This window comes from Alternaria dauci, chromosome 4 (genome assembly GCF_042100115.1).
Source record: "Alternaria dauci strain A2016 chromosome 4, whole genome shotgun sequence".
Classification (NCBI taxonomy): Eukaryota; Fungi; Ascomycota; class Dothideomycetes; order Pleosporales; family Pleosporaceae; genus Alternaria; species Alternaria dauci.
Genome location: NC_091275.1, coordinates 2651151 through 2672543, shown reverse-complemented (window position 1 = coordinate 2672543; position 21393 = coordinate 2651151). Strand labels below are relative to the sequence as shown.

Genomic DNA, 21393 nt, shown 5'->3' with positions numbered 1-21393 from the left:
TTCGGATGATCCCCAGTTCCGCAATGACGCATGCCAGCGAGCCACTCACAAGGTCCGCAATTCCAAGAATACGTATATGACAGAAGACGTGACACGAGACATTCAAATCTATCCTAGTCATGCTGCTGTGATGACGGCTCGTGTCTTTTCTATGTGCGCTGGAAGTACCAATCCTTGATGTCATGTAAATTTCATATGTACTCTGAACATCTCATTCGATAGAGTCGAATTACAGGCACGATATAGTACAGTATACTCATTCTCGACTTTTCATCGTCGTCGGGACAGGCGTAGCTGTTCCGCTGCCGCGCATATCTCCGCTTCCACATGCAATGTACGCCATATTGTTACAAGATCATGTCGTCTCATCATCGTATCCGCACTTGTGACGAACTACTCAGTCCCACCCCTGATCCTTCACTCTTACGATGTCATTTCTGTTTCCCTTTTGCTTGCCCTCCTTCCCTCCTTCGACGACTAATCGGTCGATCTGGTAGAATTGGCTTATCACCGTTTGTCTCTGTGAACCGAGTCAGTATGCATTCCAGTACATCCCATATTATGCTTCTGCGCTCCATCTGCCATTCTCGTATCCCACAATATGTGTCGCCTGATGGGTCTGTAAATTGCGACCTGTTATGCTTGCCACCTTTTCCGCCGCGCGCTGCAGCCCCTCCACTCCAATACCGAACGGGTAGAAGTGTATCTTACCTTTAGCATTTGCAGTTCACTCAGGCCCTTCTGTACCAGCTCTTGTATTGTCCGCTCTTCTGTCACGTTCTTGTTGTCCCGGAATGCATCGCGAGTTCTCCGTTTGGCGTATTCGCGGAAATTGTAGGCGGCGAATTGGCTGCTCTGGCGCAGGAGGGAGCGGTACTGCAGAGAGTGGTTAGTCGACGTTCTACAACAATGGAAGCGATAAGTGCGCGCGCAGTCCACCTGTACAGTATGCGTAGAGATGCAGTGCGCATTGTAGGTCGCGAATCCCAGGCGGCGACACCCGTGAGTCGCAATAGCGGATACGAAATAGTGTAGGAGGGGTACGTACGAGCGAGCGCACTTGATAGGGCATGTCGCCTTTTGTTGCCTGTGTTAATGACATGGTTGTGGACGATGTGCCGCAGTGTGTATGTGAACGGTGCGACCTGGGAATAAAAGTCGCTGGTTAGGTCATAGGGCTGGGGCACATGTCGGAGCGAAGCCTCGAAGGGTCCGAGCAGTAAGCAGGCACACAAACTGCTACAGCTTACCCCACGCTGAACATCGCGGAAACGAATTGCAGATGGAGCACAATATTCAAGCACACTTTTCATTAAGCTTTGGCAGCTGTTGTTTTACAACCGAGCTAGTGACTCGGAACTATCGAAATTGACGAAGCTCTTCTGGCTTCTGGTCGGTGGTATACACAAATGACATGGCCAAAAACGCCACCCAATGCAAGCAGAGCAATCGACATCCTCCACAACGAATCACATAGAAGAAAAATCAAGACTCACTCGTGTATACGCCCTATTGGCGATGCTTCTCTTGGATCCGGCGCAGCTGCTCCTGGACGTTCATGCTCTGCATCTGTGAAAGACGGGCAGCGTCCTTGGCAGGATCAGGTTGACCGTCGTACGACAGCGCGGCCTTCTTCCTCCGAGCTTCTTCCTCTGCAGATATAGGTAATCCGGTAGCGCCGTCGTAGATATCTTCGCGCTGACTAGCGAAACGCTTGAGATTGTTTGCGACGTCGGCGGTGTTGATTGTGGTAGAGTACCGGGCTTCAGCCTTGTCGCGCTGTTCCTTCCAGCGTGGATCGAGCAGTTCGACTGACACACAGTGTTAGTGAAGGTTTCTGGAAAGATGGAAAAGGGGGAGAACTTACTGCGAATGTGCTCGTCCATCTCGTTTGAAGGGATTTGCTGCTTGCAGTTAGGGCACACGGCCATCGGAACGTTTGCCTTCTTTGCGGCAGCGCGGGGGACGTAGTCTGTGACAATGCGACCAGGCGCTCCTCTAGCAGCAGCCTGAGCGCGTGCGCGCTGCTCGCTCTCCATTTGCCGCTCCCTTGCCTGTCGAGCTTGCTCTTCCTCGCGCGATATCTGTGCCGGCGTCCGGTAGTCGGGCACAGGGGGAGGCACATAGGACGGTACACCATACGGTGGCTGCACAGGCGGTGCCGCAGGGGCATAGTTTGGCGGCATTTGAGGCGGCGGTACCTGCTGCTGTGTGACGTTGTAGTAAGTCATCTCGTCGGGCATGGCTTCTTCGAGACGCCTGGTGGAGAGTGAGACCGCAGCCTTCTGCTCGAGCGACTGCGACTGTAGATCGTTCAACTGTGCGGGGGGAGGCAGATCCGCTGCATCGTCGACCTCGTCGAAGAGCACAGTCGCGATGACTGTGAAGTCGTGCCAGTCGACTGTCGCATACTCTTGCTTCTCAGCCTCCGCCTTCTTCTCTTCTTTCTCTTTCTGGGCAGTCACGTGTTTGACATACTCTGCACGCCCCTTGGCGCGATCTAGCACATGGAATCGGTTCTTGATGTTCTGCTGCAACTCCTCGATACGTGCCTCGACGGTGGCTTCTTCCTCCAGCAGGATCTTGTATTGTTCAACGAGCGACCGGAAGAACTGGAAGAAGCTATGGTTTGGTCGGAGAAAGTCAAACTGGAAGTTGCCAGACTCACGGTTGCGCAAGTCCTTCAGCCAGTTCTCACCCACGCGCGCCGTGTATAGAGCCGTGAGCTTCAGCACCTCCAGATCCTTTGCACTAATATTTGGCATGCGCGCGGAGAAGCGGAACTTGGGCGGTTCTGGTGGCCCCTTGGGCTTGTTGTCAACCACTTGCTTAGCACTTCCAGCCGACCGCCCGTGACCCTCCTTGAGTTGCTGAAGGTACCACAGGAAGTAGGCGTTGTAGGGGTCGTCCTCCATGACGAACACAAAGTTGCGGTTGTTTGACGCCGAAGGGTCAGACGCGACACGCTGCTTCAATCCATTGAAGTGCACTTCGCCTCGGCGGGCGACGAAATCAGCCGTCTTTGCAATCGTTTCGCGCACGTTGGGCGGGGGGATGACCAGGTTCGCTGGCGGCTTGACATCGAGCTCCGGAGGCCCTGCAGGAGCGCCTTCACCGTTGGGATTGGCCATGGCGCGTTGTGATGATGTTCGCTACGGTTTCGGGGGATGGTGTCGGGAGTGCTGTTTACGAGTCGCAAAAGATGGGTACACCGATGACTAGCGCAGGGACAAGCGATAGTTATTGGGCGCTGTGAACAAGACCTCAATCGCGACTACCTGCTTTCACTGGCTTGCGCGTAGATCGCGTGGGGCGTTCGTGGACGATGGGGGAGCGGCGACTGGGCTTGGAGTTGTCGCAAAGTTCCCATAGTACAACAGGCCGCCGCTCCTGCGAGAAAGATGTTCCGGGCCGATGGCCGCCAGCCACAGTTGAGCCACACATCAGCCACAGATGTCAGGGTGAACTTTGAAGTACTCGGCGCAATACCCAAGGCGCCTCGGCTTGGGATCGCTGTCAAGTCGTCAGACCACTAATATTGATAGGATTGCCTGCACTATTCAAGATAGATGCAAGATTCCGTGGAGTGACTGCTCTATACGGGCCTTGACCTATTTTCAGCCCTCCCAGTTCGGTAAGGCCCCTCGTAAGGAACAGCTTGCAACAAGGGTTAATTGGTACGCAACCGCTACTCCTCGCGGGACCCTCCCCCCTAGCCTGAACTGTTGCGCCTACCATTGAGACTCCCACTTCTTCTCTCTCCCCATCCAGATGGGACTCTCTTCCAACTCTCTTTAATCCTCTTTGTTACGACATTGGCCCCAAGTGGCTCCAATCTAGATTGCGGTGGAAACTTCGTAGCGTTCCCAACTTTCGGTACAACGCCGTCTACCAGCTGATCGAGCTACGACACATCGTCACATCCCGCCGTCATGGCGACCCTATCGGCATCCAATGCCTACCTAGGCGAGAAACCTCCGTCGCGTAGATCCAAGTCGCGTTCCAAGTCGCGGTCGCCCGCACCGAATGGCCGAAAGCAGCAAAAGACGCAGCAGCAGCAGCAGAAGGTCCAAGGCTATGCTTCCGAGGGAGTGCAGGACCATGACATCTTCAACCTCCCCGGCTCCGACTGGTCGTTGTTGGCTATCTTGACTGCCGTTGCTGCCGTTGTACGCCTCTTCCGCATTCAACAGCCTACCAGCGTTGTCTTCGATGAAGTCCAGTAAGTCGCATCGTTGAAGCGAGAATCGGAAGGACTTTGTTCGCTGACTCGGCTCTCAGTTTCGGTGGATTTGCTTCGAAATACATCAAGGGCAGGTTCTTCATGGACGTCCACCCGCCGCTTGCGAAACTCCTCATCACACTGGCAGGATGGTTAGGTGGCTTCGATGGAAACTTCGACTTCAAGGATATCGGCAAGGACTACCTGGAGCCCAAGGTCCCATATGTCACTATGCGCATGTTGCCCGCCATTCTCGGTGTTTTGACGATTCCGACCATGTTCCTTACTCTGAAGGCTGCCGGCTGCCGTACTACCACCGCAGCCCTTGGTGCTGGCCTCGTCATCTTTGGTAGGTCATATCCCCCTAGTGTATTGCCTAATATACTGACCATAGCCAGACAACGCGCTTGTGACCCAGTCCCGCCTTATCCTCCTCGACTCGCCGCTCGTCATCTTCACAGCCTTTACCGCACTCGCCTGGACAAGCTTCATGAATCAGCACGAACAAGGACCCGCAAAGGCCTTCCAGCCATCCTGGTGGTTCTGGTTGGTCTCTACCGGTATCGGACTCGGCGCGACAGTCAGTGTCAAGTGGGTTGGCCTGTTTACTATTGCCTGGGTTGGCAGCTTGACGCTTGTGCAACTCTGGGTCCTTCTTGGGGACACCAAGAACGTCACACCACGATTGTGGTTCAAGCATTTCTTCGCCCGCGTGTTCTGCTTGATTGTCATCCCCGTCTCGTTCTACATGGCCATGTTCGGAATCCATTTCATCTGCTTGGTCAACCCTGGCGAAGGCGACGGCTTCATGTCGTCCGAATTCCAAGCGACATTGAACTCCAAGGGCATGCAAGCTGTCCCTGCTGACGTTGCCTATGGAAGTCGTGTCTCTCTGCGCCACTGGAACACTCAGGGCGGATACCTTCATTCACACAGCCACATGTACCCGACCGGCAGCAAGCAGCAACAAATCACCCTCTACCCCCACAAGGACGAGAACAACATTTGGATCATGGAGAACCAGACTCTTCCCATTATGCCTGAGGACTACACTGGACCAAACCTTACAAGCCCAAAGGCATGGGACAACATCGGCCCAACTTACATTGAGGATGGTGGTGTCGTCCGTCTCTACCATATCACTACTGACCGCCGCCTTCACTCCCACGATGTCCGCCCACCTGTTACCGAGGCTGACTGGCAGAACGAAGTTTCTGCGTACGGCTATGAAGGTTTCGAGGGCGATGCAAACGACCTCTTCCGTATTGAGATTGTTAAGAGCAAGTCTGATGGAGCAGTGGCTAAGAAGCGCGTCCGAACTATTCAGACCAAGTTTAGGCTTATTCACGTCATGACTGGCTGCGCGCTGTTCTCGCACAAAGTCAAGCTTCCCGACTGGGGCTTTGAGCAACAAGAAGTTACCTGCGCTAAGCAAGGTACCTTGCCCAACAGCATCTGGTATATCGAGGGCAACGTCCACCCGTTGATGGTTGATGGTGAGGTCGAGAAGGTCAACTACCGTAACCCCGGATTCTTTGGCAAGTTCTGGGAGCTGCAGAAAGTCATGTGGAAGACCAACGCTGGCCTCACTGAATCTCATGCCTGGGATTCCCGTCCTCCATCTTGGCCAATTCTGCGCCGCGGTATCAACTTCTGGGGCAAGCACAACCGTCAAATCTATCTTTTGGGCAACCCAGTGATCTGGTGGAGCTCCAGCGCGCTCATTGCTCTCTACATCGTTATCAAGGGTATCGCAATCCTCCGCTGGCAGCGCGGCTACCGCGACTACAGCAACGTCACCTTCAAGCGTTTCGACTACGAGGTTGGCATGAGCATTCTCGGATGGGCTTTCCATTACTTCCCATTCTACCTGATGGCGCGTCAGCTGTTCCTGCACCACTACTTGCCCGCCCTGTACTTTGCCATCCTCGCTCTTTGCCAGATCTTCGACTTTGTGAGCTACCGCTTCAGTGTCTTCGGCCTAAGGCAGTACCCTGCTATCGGTCAAGCAGCAGCTGTTGGTTTCCTGGCTATCGCTATCACGGTCTTCACGGTGTATTCGCCACTGGCATACGGCAACGCATGGACCAAGGATGCTTGCAACAGTGTCAAGCTCTTCGACTCCTGGGACTGGGACTGCAACAACTTCCTCACTTCTGTAAGTACTCTTTACGTTGTGGACGACCCGCACCTACTAACCGATTCCAGTACGAAGCATACAACACCATGCACTCTGAGCCGGTAGCATCTATTGCTGTACCTTCTTCAGCACCCCCCGCGCCTCCGGCCCCAGCCGCACCGGAGGTCGTTCCCCAGGTTAAGCAAGAGCAACCCAAGGAACAGCTAAACCAGCAGCCAATCCAGGAAGCAAAGGAGCCGAAGCAGGAGAACGTGGTGTCTGAACAAGCAGTAGTTTCCCAGCCACCTCAGGAGCCTCCCAAAGACCTACCGGTTGTATCCAAAGAAGAGCGTATTGAGTACCGCGACGAGAACGGCCGTATCCTCGACGATGCTGAGGTGTCGGCACTTGCCGGCAAGGTCAGCTTCAAGACGCGCTACGAGACTCGGACCCGTATCATCGATGGTGAAGGCCACGAGATTTATGAGGGCCTGGTGGAGTCACATGGCGATGCCGAGGAGAATGGCGTTGCACCTCCCCACCCTGACGCTGAAGGCCGCAACCCCGAGACTCAGGAACAAGCCAACGCTCCTGAAGCCAGCGAGGTCCCACCAACTGTCGAGGTCGCCGAAGACCAGCAGAAGGAGAAGAGCGTCGAGCAGCATCAGGAGGAGGCTCAGCCAGCCAGTGAGGCGCAATCAGCGACGCAAAAGGAAGAGTAAACTCATCCTTTCTTTCTTCCCATGGCATTACCATGGTCTCCTTTCTCTCTTTTGTATGATAGGGACGGATATACTTAGCAGCGTACGGAGCTGGTGGCGCTAGGTCTGACATGGCAAACAGACATGACGACAGATGGAGTGTGGGCTGCATCTGTCTTGGATCCTGTATGACTACATATAATGTGATTTGCGAAAATCTGACCTGCCGTCTTACATGCATCTCTTCTGCATCTTGACTTTGTCCCAGACGTTCTTAGTTTGCTATGGAGGTTAGTACATAGGGTCACGTTAGTACAATCACGTCAGTGTGGGCTGATGACCAGGATGAGGTCGAGCAAGGCCTCAAAGGTCGATGTGGTTGTGAAAATGTGACTTGCCGTGTTGGCCAGCCGGGTCTTGCGGAATGCTGCCACTTTGCAGCAACATCTGCCGGTCAGCAGCGGAGACATGGTAAGCTACCGGTAGTGGGAGTAAGTTGCAGACTAAGCCTTGTGGTCCCAGTTTTGAGAGCTTTCAGCCTCAGGCCCAGTCTTCTCACCCGATCATCCGGATGGACCGCTGACCAGCTCTCCCGCGGATCGGATGTCGCGGTGCACGACGCAGGGATCGGGTATGCTTGGACAACCCTACGAACTAGCACTTGATCCCGAACTCTGCTTCCAATCCTTAGGGACACTAAACGCCTTTCCAAGATATGTCATTCGTCATCGGAAGCTTGAGCCACATTACCTGATCTCAGGGACAGCCAGATCCACAATGTCTAGAACGCGTTTGCGGCCAGGGCCAGGGTCGCGACTGGAGACGCTCTAGATCTAAGCGGTAGCCGATCGCTTCTATGTACCACTTGCACATGCCAGGAGCTTCTTCTTTTTCGTTTCGGACCATGATAGGGACTCATAGTAACGTGAGACCTCACCCCATCGTATCCGGCGGCGGCGGCGAAGTCGGGCACAGGTCACGCAGCAGCTCGGGCAGAAATTGCTTCAAACTCTTGAGATTTATCCCTGGGTGGTCTCCGCCTGACCCCAGCGACCAAACCCCCATTTGTTGCAAGATCAACAGCCCATCGACTTATATTTTCCGACGCATGACCTTGACAAGGAAAAACGAAATTTCCCGAAGCATTCCAAGGTTGTTTTGGGCAGCAAGTTGTGGCGCAGACCTAGTTTGCGTTACGCGTAACATCCCTGGTGTCGTCGCTGCTTGCCCTGGGTGGCAAATGCAGAGGAAGTGTCGCGAGCTTCATGTGCCCTTTGTGGGAATGCTCGCCACCTACGATGAGGCTAAAAAAGATGCCTTGGTTTTGCATTGCTGTCCTCCGCGGACCAAGTATTGGCACACGCCCACAGCCGCTCGTCGCACTGTGAGCATTATAAATTAGCAATGCGGTCTAGCCGCGCATCGGCTTTTCTAGAATTCACCTCTTCGCGCGCCAGATTCCCATGCTTGCAACATCGTAGATTTTCGTCGATATTTTTTTCGGGCTGCGTTTGAACAGCGCAGTGGCATTGCATATCTTTGGGGGGAGACATCGCGTCTCTCTCCTTCTCTCCTTCTTTTTTGTTTTGTTTTTCGCGATATTAGCCCTATTGTTACGTTGTTACATCTTGCCGCGGTTGTCGTTACTCTTTGTTGGTTGTACCATTGGAAAAGAGCCTGTCGCCTGCAATGGCGTCTGACTCTCAAAACGCCCACCAGTTCATGGGCAGCAAAGATGGGCCAACACCCACTCAGCGCTCCTACGATAACGACAACGTTCACGACGGCGATTACATTCAGCAAAGCATTGAACAGCCCAATCCGCCCATCGCCACTGTCGTAAACACTGCGAACTCGGGTCCGTACATAATATACATCGTGACCGATACCTGCTATCCGACCGCCGCGAGCTTTCAAAACAACATTGGCACCACGCACATCACTTCCGCACATTCCACAAAGGCAGCAGCCAATACCCGAGCCAAGAAGATCATATACGAGAACGATGGCGACTGCACGGTTGACATTGACAAGATTATCGAGGAGGTGAAACAGGGCCTGTACACTGGGATTGGCGTCGGCGGCAAAGAAGAGACGAATGGATGTTGTTACGCGAGAAAGTGCGAGGTCGAAGGCAAGATTGTGGACGAAGACAGCGACAGCGAAGAGACAAGTGGCGAGAGTGGCGAGAGCGATCTCGTGGATGCTATGGGCGAGCAAGACGGCGACATACAGATGGGCTGATGGGGGGAAGAAGACGATTCGCACAACAGAGAGTAGCCGCGTTCAAGACAGGCCATGGGAAGATGTGACGATGATGCATGCTATGGGAGTCATCCACAAAAGAGGACATCTGGTTGGGATACTTCGCCAGCCGTGACAGGCATCGAAGTACGGATACCCAGGGGACCCGTAGGATGCGGCTAGGGAACTCTGCCATAGTTCGGTATTGGCAGCAATGTCCAATACAGACACATGAGGGGGTAAGCGGCTAATCAGGCATTGGACGGGTACACCCAGCCCATTGAGCTTTCTGCGCGCCTGTGGTGAAACACGGCGTTGCGCATATCACATACACAGACATGGATAACGAGCATACAAGGGATGAAGGGAATGGTGGGTGGCGACGGTAATGGCTGATTGGACGAACATGCCCACAAGGAATGTATGATAGTATTCTCTATGACCCCTGAAGTGACGAATTAACCCAAACTCTTCTCTAGTGTTGGTGCATCGAGGCAAATGGTATACTCAGAATAGGTGGATATGGGTTCGTCGACAGGTTAGTGTGGTTGAAGATGCTTGGAGGCTGCTGGCCAGAAGCTGCGCAGCCACCAGCCACCAGCCATTCCCCCGCCCCCGCCCACTGCCCACATACGTCATCGAGTGCGCAAGGCAAGAACAGAATCGCCTACACAACTTGCACATACCGCACGCAATGGTGTCGCAAACACAATCTGCATATCGAGAATATGTCTGCCGGCTACTTTCCCAAGCGCGAAAAGGTAGGCCTTGAAGACCTCTTCAAGGGCCTCGTTACCGCCTGCCACATCCTCTGCGAGAAAGGCGTCCTCGATGCCTATGGCCACATCTCGGTGCGGTCGCCGGATAATCCTGCGACCTTCTGGATGCCTTGCAACATGCCGCCGGCACTCGTCAGCTCGCAGGACGATCTGGTCGAATACAAGGTTGACGGCGCCGAAGCGGTGGAGAAGGATGCAAAACCTGGCTATCTCGAGAGACACATCCATAGTGAGATATACAAGAGATTTCCGGCGATCAACAGTGTAGTGCATAGCCATGCTGCCGACGTTCTGCCGTATTGTGTCAGCGGCGTGCCACTGAAGAACACGATACACATGGCTGGCTTCTTGGGTAACTTTCCCGAACCCACAATATCTTGTCCTGCGCTGATGCATTCCCTCTAGGTACCAACGTGCCAGTCTGGGATGCCTCAGGCCACTACCCGTCAGGCTCCAAGCACGATCTCCTCGTCCGCGACAGTACGCTCGGTTCGTCCCTCGCCGCCGCCTTTAAACCCGCGACTTCGACCGGTTTTATATATTCAAAAGTACGCTCCGCTCTGCCAACGCAGCTCGGTGGCTCGTCTGCAGAGCCCAAGATGGAACCTGACCATGCGGTTGTCCTGCTCCAAGGCCATGGCTTTACGACCGTCGCGCACGGCATCGAGGAAGCCGTCTACCAAGCCATATACACAAAGGAGGCCGCCAAGGCGCAAACCACGGCTATGACGATATTAAACGCCCACACCGGCTACGCGCTTGAAGGCAAGATAGATGTACAAGCCGGTGGAAAGATCAAGTCAGGGCACGCCAAGGTTGAGGGCGGTAATTTGAAATACCTGAGCGACAGTGAATGCCATGATGCCTGGGAGTCGATTTCAGGCACACTGACGAGGCCGTGGGCGCTTTGGTGCCGAGAGGTGGAGGTCAATCCGCTGTACAAGAACGACTGCCCAGGTGGCGATGATTGAGCGACAAGGTGGCATCACCACTGTCGCTACGGTCATTTCTGGTAACGTCCGTTCTCTTCACTCTTTCCAAAATACCTTCGTAATAGTTTTATTCCCGTTCACGAAGTAACCAATCTATCGCGAGTTCCCGGCGTCATTCTAAACCTTATTATCCAGTAGAGCCGTAGCGCACTTCCACCTCGCATACAACTCACGACGGCGCCGTCTTCTCATTCCATTAATCTCCCGTCTCTACATGAAACCGTCATTCGCTGGTTGCGACCGGTATTCCGGAGTTTTTTACCATGTCGGCAACGGCGTTACCCCATGCAGCCCAGCCAAGTTGTTCCATAGTGCTTATTTTACAGGCCAAGATGTTCCGCCACTAATTGTGCATGTACCCCGGACTTCGGAACCATTCACCCCTCACAACAATCTCAGCCCTAGGCCAACACCATCACTCAATAGTGTCGATCCGGGAATTGAAGCAGTCTCATACCGAGGTGTACGTACCTAACACGAACCACTACCTCTGCTTGGTATACCTCCCGTCCTTCCGGCCTCGTAGCGCGGTGGATTATGGTGTCAAAAGACCGTAAAATGGCGTATCATGGGTAAGAGGTGTGAGATTCTTCTGGCTAGTGAACGGACTAGGGTGGTCACGATGAGCATTTCGGAGCATTTAGAACCGACTGGTATTGCACACTGTAACAACAACTCCTTGTTGTTGGTTTGAGAGGTGAGCATATAGGTAGGGGTACAGAACTATCCTTCCTTCCTCAAACCTGTGTTATTCCTTGAGTTTTCTTTGGCCATTCTGTTGATCAATCGTTTCGAAACCTCCGTCTCTTGCCATGTTGTTCAAGAGCGCGCTGCTTGCCGCGGCCACGCTCTCTCCCTCGGCCCTTGCGGCTTTTGGTGTCACACAAACTGGCGACGACATCGTGGTTGATGCTGGCGCGACTAATCCCCTCATCTTTACCGTCAACGCGAAGAGTTGTGATATCACTTCGATTAAGTACAGGGGAGAAGAGTTGCAGTCGCCTGAGAAGGGATCGCACATCTCCTCTGGGCTGGGCACTGCAACTGTCAAGTACGAGACGATCAGCAGTGAGTTGTGTCTCCTGTGCATCAAGATAATTGACTGATAGAATCTAACAGGCCAATATGTCAAGGTTACTTGTACGACTAGTACCTTGACGCATTACCTTGTTGCCAAGTCTGGCGAAGCGACGATATACATGGCGACGTATACGACTGCCGAGCCCGACATTGGTGAACTACGCTTCATCGCTCGTCTGAAAAGTAGCGCTCTACCACTCGAGTATCCTTTTGGCGTCGTATCAACGACCGTTGGGTCAACATCGACAGTCGAAGGGTCAGATGTTTTCGTAGTCGATGGACAGACGCGGAGTAAATTTTATTCAAGTGAGCGTTTCATCGACGACACTACCGTAAGATCCTCTACAGTTCTCCATCACCTTGAATTTCTCTACTAACGCGATTTAGCATTGCGTCTATCGTGATGGTACCGACGCAGTTCATGCCTGCTTCCTTATGAACTCCTACTCTTATGAGGGCTCCTCGGGTGGTCCTTTCTATCGCGACATTAACACCAACAATGGAGGTAGGAGAATTTTCTGTACGGACTGAATATGAGACATATACTGACCTCGTACACTCATATCTCAGGGGACTACACTTCATTGACCTTCTATATGAACAGTGGTAAGGAATGTCCCTATACAAACTGTATGTGAGACACGCACTGACTTCGTAAACGTACTTCTTAGGCCACGTTCAAACGGAAAAGTTCCGTCAGGGTCTACATGGGCCATATGCCCTAGCATTCTCTCGCTCTGGTGTATCCCAAGGCGGCTCCAGTATGGACACTACCTTTTTCAAGGACCTCAGTGTAACCGGCTACGTTGCTCCATCTGCTAGGGGTACGGTATCTGGGACGGCAACAGGTGTTGGCTCCAGTTTCCAACGAGTGTTGCACTGGTACAACGATGCAGCCCAGTACTGGGCGTACGCCGACAGCAGCGGAAAATTCACATCGCCAGCAATGAAGCCGGGAACCTACACACAAGTCCTCTACCAAGGGGAGTTCAAGGTCAAAGCCGCCAGTGTGACAGTCTCAGCTGGCAAGACCACCACTGCGAACATCGCCGCAGATGCCGAAACTAAGACTTCAGTCTGGCGCATCGGCGAGTGGGATGGCCAGCCTAAGGGCTTCCGGAACGCAGACAAGCAATTGCGAATGCATCCCACAGACTCACGCATGGCATCCTGGGGTCCACTGACATATACAGTTGGCTCCAGCACCCTTGACAGCGTCCCCATGGCCATTGTCAAAGACAACAATCCTCTTACCATCAAGTTCTCGGGCACCTCTACTGCCGCAGCGACACTCCGCGTCGGCACCACACTCTCCTTCGCTGGTTGCCGTCCCTCGGTTGTAGTCAACAGCTTCAGTCCCGCCACACCTGCTGCGCCGACAAAGATCGATTCGCGTGGCTTGACTCGAGGCGCGTATCGGGGGTTCGGCGAGGTCTACGACTATGACATACCAGCTGGCACGTTGGTTAGCGGAAGTAACACCATTACGATCAGCTGCACGAGTGGAAGCACCGGTGATGGCTTTCTAGCTCCAAATGTGATTTTGGATGCGATAGAGTTGTTCAGGTAGATGTCTGAACGTATACAGCCCGGTACTATACCCAAATATAGGTATAGAATCCACAGGGCGTATGACATTGACTCTTTTATGCAGATGTAGCACCGAGTCTTTCTTCTTGTTGATACTCATTATTCCATTCATAGTTTATGAACATATCTTCGCAGATGTTGTACGTTCATCTTCTCATGCCTCGGTTAGCTCTTCGTTCTCCGTCGGTTGAGATTCTTACCAGGACCTACGATGATTCCCGCGTGGAATTGGTCGTCGTCGCCAAAGGTCAACTTAGAATACCGAGACATCCATACAGGTTCAGCGTGCAATGCAGTTTGCATTGAACACTATTTTTCACGACAGCGCTGATCGCCGTGGCAATTGTGTTTGCCAAACCAGAAGCTATTCGTTATCGTGGAAGGAATGATGATTCCGTTAGCTCCACCGATGGTCGTACAAGTTTACAATCGTATGTCTTTTTCTCTTATATGGACATGACATCTATATTCGGCAATTCGGAGTCTTAAAAGGGCAGGTATACGTCCGACATGCTAAACATAGATACCTGCGAGTCAGTGGTCAGACTAACACAGAGATCGAGGAGCGCTGAGTCTCTAGGGGTTCACCGTAAGGACAGTATTCTCCGAGTGAAGACATTGTGGAATCGCTATATCTGCCTCCGCTTAAGGTGCTGGACCTGTGAATCGGCAATGTCAAGCTCGTACGGAGATGCCATCGACAGCATAAATTTAGCACCGGTAGTGGTATCGGATCCTTCCATCGCGAGAGCATGGACAAAGAAACAGGTAGGAGTGGTTTGAAAGCGCCGCGGGATTGCCGCGGCGTCCCAGCGCTTACTTCGTGCGTCAAGCGATCCGGTTCTTGGTGCGGCATGGCCATTTGTATGGACCTCGCGAAATTCCAAGCGAGGATGAACCCGGATATGCGATCCTATCTAAGGTAGGAAGCTCGGATCGAGGACTAATATCTGTTTGCCTACTTAGAACTTTGCAGGATTGATAGATAGAACGACTCTCTCGCGCATGCACATGTTCTATCAGAAGACGTGCCAGAAGAGTCATGTCACGGTCTTTAGCGAAGGGAGGCAACTAGCCTTCATGTGGAACGACCATAAGTCATCGACGATGTGATGATCTTTTCCAGAATTGGCGAGGCATGCAGGTGGTCTGAATCGATAGGCGACCGATTTCAGAACAGAATATTTAAGTAATGTCCAATACCATCACTAAATCCAGGCCTTCTTAGCTCGAATCTTCTTTTGCGATTTAAGTATACATACTCTTATTCTTACCTGAAATTGTGACCCAGAATGCGAAACCACAGCAAAGTTGAGTACTCCCTACCGGAATCGGGTGCTATACCAGAGCCCAGTGCAGTCTACTGCAGGCAGAGTGCCCGGGACGCTGCATTAGCCCAATATAAGTGACAGGATTCGCAGACTGGGATGTAATCCAACTACCGAAGTCAAGTAGCTGGACACGCAGGGCTAGAATGCTTGTACTTGCCCTGTTTAATTGAAAAATCTTCCGACGTATCAGCTCGGCAATGGCGCCATGTGGTCCGCTGATACTCAAGGGCTATCAGCCTTACCGCTCTCTATCAAGTAGAGACCCTTGCATATGCAGATACGCATTTGGATGGTCGAAAATCTGATCTGAAACCAACGAACGAAAGCTCAAATAATGTGGAGGTGGCTAAGACCTATGAATTGGACATGTCCGTCAACAATTCAACTAGCTGGATCTGCGGTCTCTATCGATGAGCGCCTGGAGATTGCGGGGTAGGTACTCGATGCTTCTGGAATGAAATACATGAAAAGTCTAGTTGATCGATACTAGAGTATCGGGTGACGCCTCAGCAATTGACGCGTGATCCGTGGCTCACCGATGAAGCAGGCTTTAGCGCGCATTTATGCCGGTTGCAATCTGTGCGGCATACTTTCCAATAATACCAGCTGTCAGTAAGCTATGCCATGTGTGTACCTTGTATCCCCGGTAGCACGACTGTGTTGTATATCAATCATGGAATGTATGCTGGCGTTCATCCAATAGGATACCATACCGATCGCCGATTGTTAAGTGTCCCAAAGCTTGATCATCGTGAATTCCAAGGCGAATCAGAGAGCGTATAGGTCAATGCCTCGGATCATTACATCGCTGGCTGAGCAGCCTAGGCGCAATCTCCGATAACGGGAATAATATACCGTCTGCATCCAAACATTACCACGGTAGTTATGTGGGGTGAATCATGTATTTCTTCCTCATCAAAGGTCAGTATACTGGCATCGCGTTTGTAGACTTAGTGAATGCAATTCGTGTGAAGGAGTCTTATCAGTGATTTAGCAAATCAAGTTTTATTGCTGAGCCACAGCAGGATTCGGCTCTAGGCATTCAAAAGACGACAGAACGGAGTCAAGCGCAGGAAAACCGCGAGGAGGATCGGCGATTGTTTGGTGTGGACAAGACGCGACGCACTGACCCCGGACAGTCCAAGTGGCACACGGCTGGAGAAAAACCTGATCGTAACTAACTATGAGCTTCCCAAGCTAGAGACTGGCAACATACTAGGGGGAACTGGTGTTTGTCGGGACAATTGATGTGTCTGGTTGCTTCGCTTGCGGATTTGTTCACCGATGAAGAGGATGGTTAAGGAGTTGAAAGTCGTTCCCGGGATCCGCTGCTAAGAACCCCTTGTAACTACTTTGAGACTGGCGCCGTAATCACGAACCTGACGCGCAATTTGCGAGCGTCCCAAGACCAACGACGAATAGAGACATCATCAGGTCACGCACCTCGACCAGCGACGAATTCTCTTCATTTCCAGCTCTATAAAAAAAAATACTAGCGAAGACTAAACAGAGGGATGCAAAAGCCATGTACAAGGCAACCACATGCGAGAGCCTTGGCATAGAGGTACGGCAATAACCGGATTGACCTGATGGCATGCACGGCACGCACCGCCGCTGGGACAGGAACCCGTCCCCGCGTGCTGTTTCTTGTTCCGCGGTGAGACGACCACGAGCTGTGCTCAAACGGGTTGGCAACAGTATCTGGGTACCCTGCACGCACAGACAGGTAAGCCACTCGACATCGACATGTATGCACCTTTGTCGCTAGCATTGTCGATCATATCGATGGGGGCGGTGTCGTTGCATATGCCCCTGCATCCCTGAGACTTACGCAATTGCATCCGGTGGAAACCTTGGAAGGGAAAGATCAGTTCCTACATCTTGCGTTGCCTGTCTTCGCACTTACCACTCAATAAGCTCTATTCAGCGGTATGTTCCGCCGTTCCCTTTTCCGAATGATGCCTTGCTTGAGCTGACACGTATAGCCAGATACACCCAATTCGGGAGACTTGAGAGGGTTGCATACTTGCGTGGCTTTGATTGGATATCTACCTTGCAATCCCCACTGGCCAGACGGCCCATTAAAGTCTCGCGCCATCCGAGGGCCCTGCCGCGCTACCCACCTAACTGCATATCAGAAGTCGGGCTTGTTGGTGCCGCTTGAAACGCCTCTCCGGGATTCACACCTTTAAGGATCATACACGTATATCAGCGTTGCCGGTTCTCCCTTCCTACACCCCACCCCACCCCATCTTTGTCTTTGCCCATACGTAGCTCTTCACTCTCAAGTACTTACACTCAGCTGGCGGAACCTCTCAAGGCGTTTCCCACCCCCCATAACTCCAGTCACTCATTACTTGACGTCTCTTCTACGGCTCAAACATGTCGTTTACGTTCCAGGTGCAGAAGATCAATCAATCTTTCGATCAGATTGCAGCATGGTAGTAAGCACAGCAATTCGTTCATTGTGGTAATTCAATCATGCTTATCTCTATAGCCATGAGTTCATGCGCAGAACAGAACTGTGCTTTCGGAAACTGCACGAACGCATCCTTCTACTGGAACAGAGACAGGCCATACAGGGCCCCACAGATGAGCAAGTTGAGCGCGTGCTACGCAAGATTCTGGATGAGAGATTTTCAGACCTAAACTCGCATCATACAAGAAAGGTCGATGCTACGCAGGACCCCAGTTGGTTCATTAGAGATCCAAATGATCTCCCCTATCCCAGATCGATCAAGATGGATGTCGCTTCACTCATCATTCCTCCGGACGCCGTTCCCTCGAAGGCCTACTCAGAGACTTTCCGGATGCTGGAGAGTGGATTAAGACGCTTTCCTGGTGACCACATGCTTGACTCGGACGACGACGAAGACTGTAAGATGAATGTCGGCATAAAGGACAACCGTTCGTCTCGCAGTGTTTGAATGACGGAAGATTTTGGGTTGGCACATTCCATCTTATCTTCACCCCTAGCGAACACGCTCGAGACCTTCGTCCCACAGTATCGACCCTCATCCGGCGCCATGCAAACCAATTCGCATTGCGATTTCGATTTTCAATAACATCTACGTAACACCGGCGGCACCCGAAGATACCACGGCCACAGCTCCGTCGCAACGCATCCCTAGCCCGCGTGTATATTATTTCCCACGGAATATCAGTACTACAACCCGCACCAAGTCGCCAATCAAAGATAACGGACGCCCAGGCGCTTAGCCACGCAAAAACATGATCTAGACTGCGCGACGAGCGCCGCAATAGCAACCACAACAACTTCTGTTGTCACTCACTGTATTGAAAATGCAACCCACGCACCTCCTGTAGCAGCAAACGTATCAAAAATAGCATCCTACTAGCTAGCCTAGACTTATATCATTTTCTTATCTGCATTACGAGCGTTCTTTCATATATAGTTTACCTGATAAGATTATAAGCATTCGTGTGCAATTTTCTGCCCAGACACGATGGACTTCCACACCCAGCTACTGCTACGTCTCCTCTCAGTTACCATTGTCATACCCAACAGCTACTCCAACAATTTCGCGACCCTCCTCGGCATGGGGCGATGGATGCATCAAGGCTGCTTCAAACAAAGACCAATTTTAGGTGCGGAGATTGGATGATCCATCCAGAACCAAGATTAGTTCAGCACCGTGGTCTCGAGCGCGACAACTTCGTCATCCAACGCAATAACCCTGCCGTCGAAGCTTTTCAAGGCGCAAATTTTACACATATAGGAAGAAGGATTTGTTGCACGACTGTTGCTTACCGGTGAAAGGCGCATAAAGTTACAGGCCTTGGAGGAATCATCACCACAGTCTGTGAATGCACAACCGGAAGTTATGTCATCCCCTGTCCGTCTCTCCGGTAGCGGGGCGATCCCGCCGACGGCGCAGTCGATATTTGAAAGTGTCATGATGTGTCGCATCCTTCGTGAGGCAGTCAGGAGTTCGGTCGTACTCTAGGTGGTAGGCGCTTAGCCGTAGATTAGTTAGCGTGGGGTGTTTCCGATCTCATCCTGCTAGATCCCACATGTCAGACTTGCTCCCCTCCGCCATGCAGCAGCCCTAGATCTGCAAGCATGTTCCTTGCTCTTGCAGCAACTGCAGCCCTCAATCCAGGTCGCTCCGCGGACAGTTTCAAGCACTTTCGAGGCGAATGAAATCTACCATACAAGTTCAAGGATGCATAATTGTCGAAATGGCTCGTGACTCTGCCAGCGAAGCGCATTTACGTCATGAGGCGCGAAGACACACCACCATCGTCCACATACATTTACTCCTCTCAGCAGTCTGCCCCGAGCAATAATTCCTTCTTATATCGTTAGGGTTTCATGTTTTTGTTCCTATTTGGTCATCAATGACCGCCTGATCCAAACGGGGCAACGTACGACGAATACGATTCGGATTTCGTAACGATTCATGCCGGTGGATGACTGCATTTTGCAACACTTTGCTTTTAACTCGGGTCTCTGTCCAGCGACTTAGAGATCTAGGATAGCGACATTGCACTCACTTCCTCGGACGCATGGGTAATCCAGACCAAGTTTGGGCATGGAAAATTGTCAATCTCAAATTCTTCATGGATACTGACCACATGTAACAACAACAAATCTTGTCCATCTTGCAGGGTGCCGTCACAACCTAGCAACCTAACGGCCAATCGAGACCATTAAAATCTACATCGTGTAGAACACCATCGTGTGCAAGTGTTAGCAAGTTGGCAAGATTCGTCACCACGCGACAGGCAACGGAAAAGTCCATGAGATTTGGATCCCAGGCGCATGGCATTGCCACGTTCCGAAAAAGTGCCATTGTACCGTACTAGTTCAGTCTCATCAAACGGTACGATGCGAAGCGCGTTAATTTAGATCGACATTCCTCCACAGTCGTAGCGTCAAGTGTCTTTGGGATACTGTGGGGTAGCGAGCGCCTCATTTGGCCTTTTGTGGCTGATATTGGGCATCAAGAACGGTCAAATTAAAACCAGATTCCAGGCCAAAACCTCCGAGGAGTAGTTTGCCGTTATGCGGTGAAGGGTCTGGTTCATATAATTTCTTTTGCTCGCTATGGGCAGTGGCTTACAGGATACAGAACGCACTACCGATTCCTAGCTCAGACTCTTCGACACCGACTTTTGTGCCGGACCAGCTTCCCCATTCTACAGTCTACAGATCCAATCTTCGTTGGTTCCAGTATCCGATTGCTGGCCCACTCCAATCGCGATTGTAAATCCGGAGCCGAAAGTGCGGTCTACCCGATCCACCCGACTCCCATCAAGCTCTGGAGTATACCTATTATGCCTAGATTTCTTGTAGACCGTATTTTCACGAATGCGGAATGCGCCACCCATGAAACTAGACCTAGATAAACCTTCACGAATCGGACCTACCCGTATTTGGAAACGTATAAGCAACGCAATCGACACGACATCTCGGGACGACCGCGGTACTGGGAGGCAACCCAATCGCCGACTTGCATCGCCTAGGTATCAAAACAGAAACCGGTATGAGCTTTCACATCTACGCGAAGGCAACTGCCGTCTTCGGGTGAACCGTTCCGTCGGTTACGTTGCTCTCGCCGTGTACAAGGAGCATCGGAACCGGCCCGAAGTGTACCCGCACCGCGTGGGTATACCAAGACTACAGACTAAGCAGACGGGCCAGGCATGACAAGTGGCTTATCAGTCCCTGGAAGCCGCCATGTCACTCATGGATCGAGCTAAAAAGCAATGCAAGACGCCGACTTGAGCCCTGGTTCCATACCTCCATTTATAACAGCGAAAAGTAATTTAGATTTCGTATCGAGATTCTGGATTCGGGTACACTTCCCGACATCATCTGGGAGTTCTTATTGGAAAGCAAATCTTTCGTTGAGCCAACGGCGCGTCTTTTGTTAAAGTATTCCGATATGGTAAACACCGATGTGGACTCCTGGTCGTTAGCTTCATACGATCGTGTTAGTGGCGAAACACGTGCTATCATCTTCCCTTGTCTCATGAGACACTCTAGTTGCTTGCCTACACCTACAGCGTTTTACCCACCAAGAAGAGAGGAATAACAAAGCGCACTGTCACGGCTTTGACGACCTTGGCAATGGAAGAACTTCTTACTGGACAGTTTCAGCCGTCGAATATATCATGTTAGCTTCACTGATTTAACTACATGCGTTGGCAACAATCCATTAGCGACGGTCATGCTTAAGTCCGTACGACATTAAGAACCCGAAGACAGCAGTGCGTTGGTCATTCAATTTGAGAGAAGTGTGAGAGTGTGAAACTCCCAATTCAAGGCTCAGAGAATATGCAGACAGCTTTAGAGATAATTCATACGC

General features: G+C 51.9%; 7 protein-coding genes across 7 annotated transcripts; 5 read left to right on the top strand and 2 right to left on the bottom strand.

Annotated features, from left to right (window-relative positions):
- Positions 1–397: 397 nt before the first annotated feature.
- On the bottom strand, positions 398–1102 carry ACET3X_005442 (uncharacterized protein; the record flags this gene model as incomplete). The annotated part of the gene is made up of 3 exons (XM_069451647.1): positions 398–520; positions 712–876; positions 1049–1102. 3 exons carry the CDS (start codon positions 1100–1102, stop codon positions 398–400), a joined length of 342 nt encoding a protein of 113 aa, XP_069307486.1.
- A 407-nt stretch (positions 1103–1509) lies between these two features.
- Positions 1510–3131, bottom strand: ACET3X_005441 (uncharacterized protein; the record flags this gene model as incomplete). The annotated part of the gene is made up of 2 exons (XM_069451646.1): positions 1510–1811; positions 1868–3131. 2 exons carry the CDS (start codon positions 3129–3131, stop codon positions 1510–1512), a joined length of 1566 nt encoding a protein of 521 aa, XP_069307485.1.
- Positions 3132–3712: 581 nt separating this feature from the next.
- Positions 3713–7269, top strand: ACET3X_005440 (uncharacterized protein). Its single transcript, XM_069451645.1, has 4 exons — positions 3713–4222; positions 4282–4571; positions 4621–6380; positions 6431–7269. The coding sequence occupies exons 1-4, from the start codon at positions 3933–3935 to the stop codon at positions 7061–7063; spliced, it is 2973 nt and encodes a 990-aa protein (XP_069307484.1). The 5' UTR covers positions 3713–3932; the 3' UTR covers positions 7064–7269.
- Positions 7270–8731: 1462 nt separating this feature from the next.
- Positions 8732–9286, top strand: ACET3X_005439 (uncharacterized protein; the record flags this gene model as incomplete). The annotated part of the gene is made up of 1 exon (XM_069451644.1): positions 8732–9286. One exon carries the CDS (start codon positions 8732–8734, stop codon positions 9284–9286), a length of 555 nt encoding a protein of 184 aa, XP_069307483.1.
- Positions 9287–10014: 728 nt separating this feature from the next.
- Positions 10015–11036, top strand: ACET3X_005438 (uncharacterized protein; the record flags this gene model as incomplete). The annotated part of the gene is made up of 2 exons (XM_069451643.1): positions 10015–10417; positions 10471–11036. The coding sequence occupies 2 exons, from the start codon at positions 10015–10017 to the stop codon at positions 11034–11036; spliced, it is 969 nt and encodes a 322-aa protein (XP_069307482.1).
- An 833-nt stretch (positions 11037–11869) lies between these two features.
- ACET3X_005437 (uncharacterized protein) lies at positions 11870–13707 on the top strand (the record flags this gene model as incomplete). The annotated part of the gene is made up of 4 exons (XM_069451642.1): positions 11870–12125; positions 12177–12469; positions 12525–12657; positions 12809–13707. The coding sequence occupies 4 exons, from the start codon at positions 11870–11872 to the stop codon at positions 13705–13707; spliced, it is 1581 nt and encodes a 526-aa protein (XP_069307481.1).
- Positions 13708–16496: 2789 nt separating this feature from the next.
- ACET3X_005436 (uncharacterized protein) lies at positions 16497–18450 on the top strand. The gene is made up of 3 exons (XM_069451641.1): positions 16497–16987; positions 17048–17502; positions 17556–18450. The coding sequence occupies exons 2-3, from the start codon at positions 17441–17443 to the stop codon at positions 17983–17985; spliced, it is 492 nt and encodes a 163-aa protein (XP_069307480.1). The 5' UTR covers positions 16497–16987; positions 17048–17440; the 3' UTR covers positions 17986–18450.
- The last annotated feature ends 2943 nt before the right edge of the window (positions 18451–21393 follow it).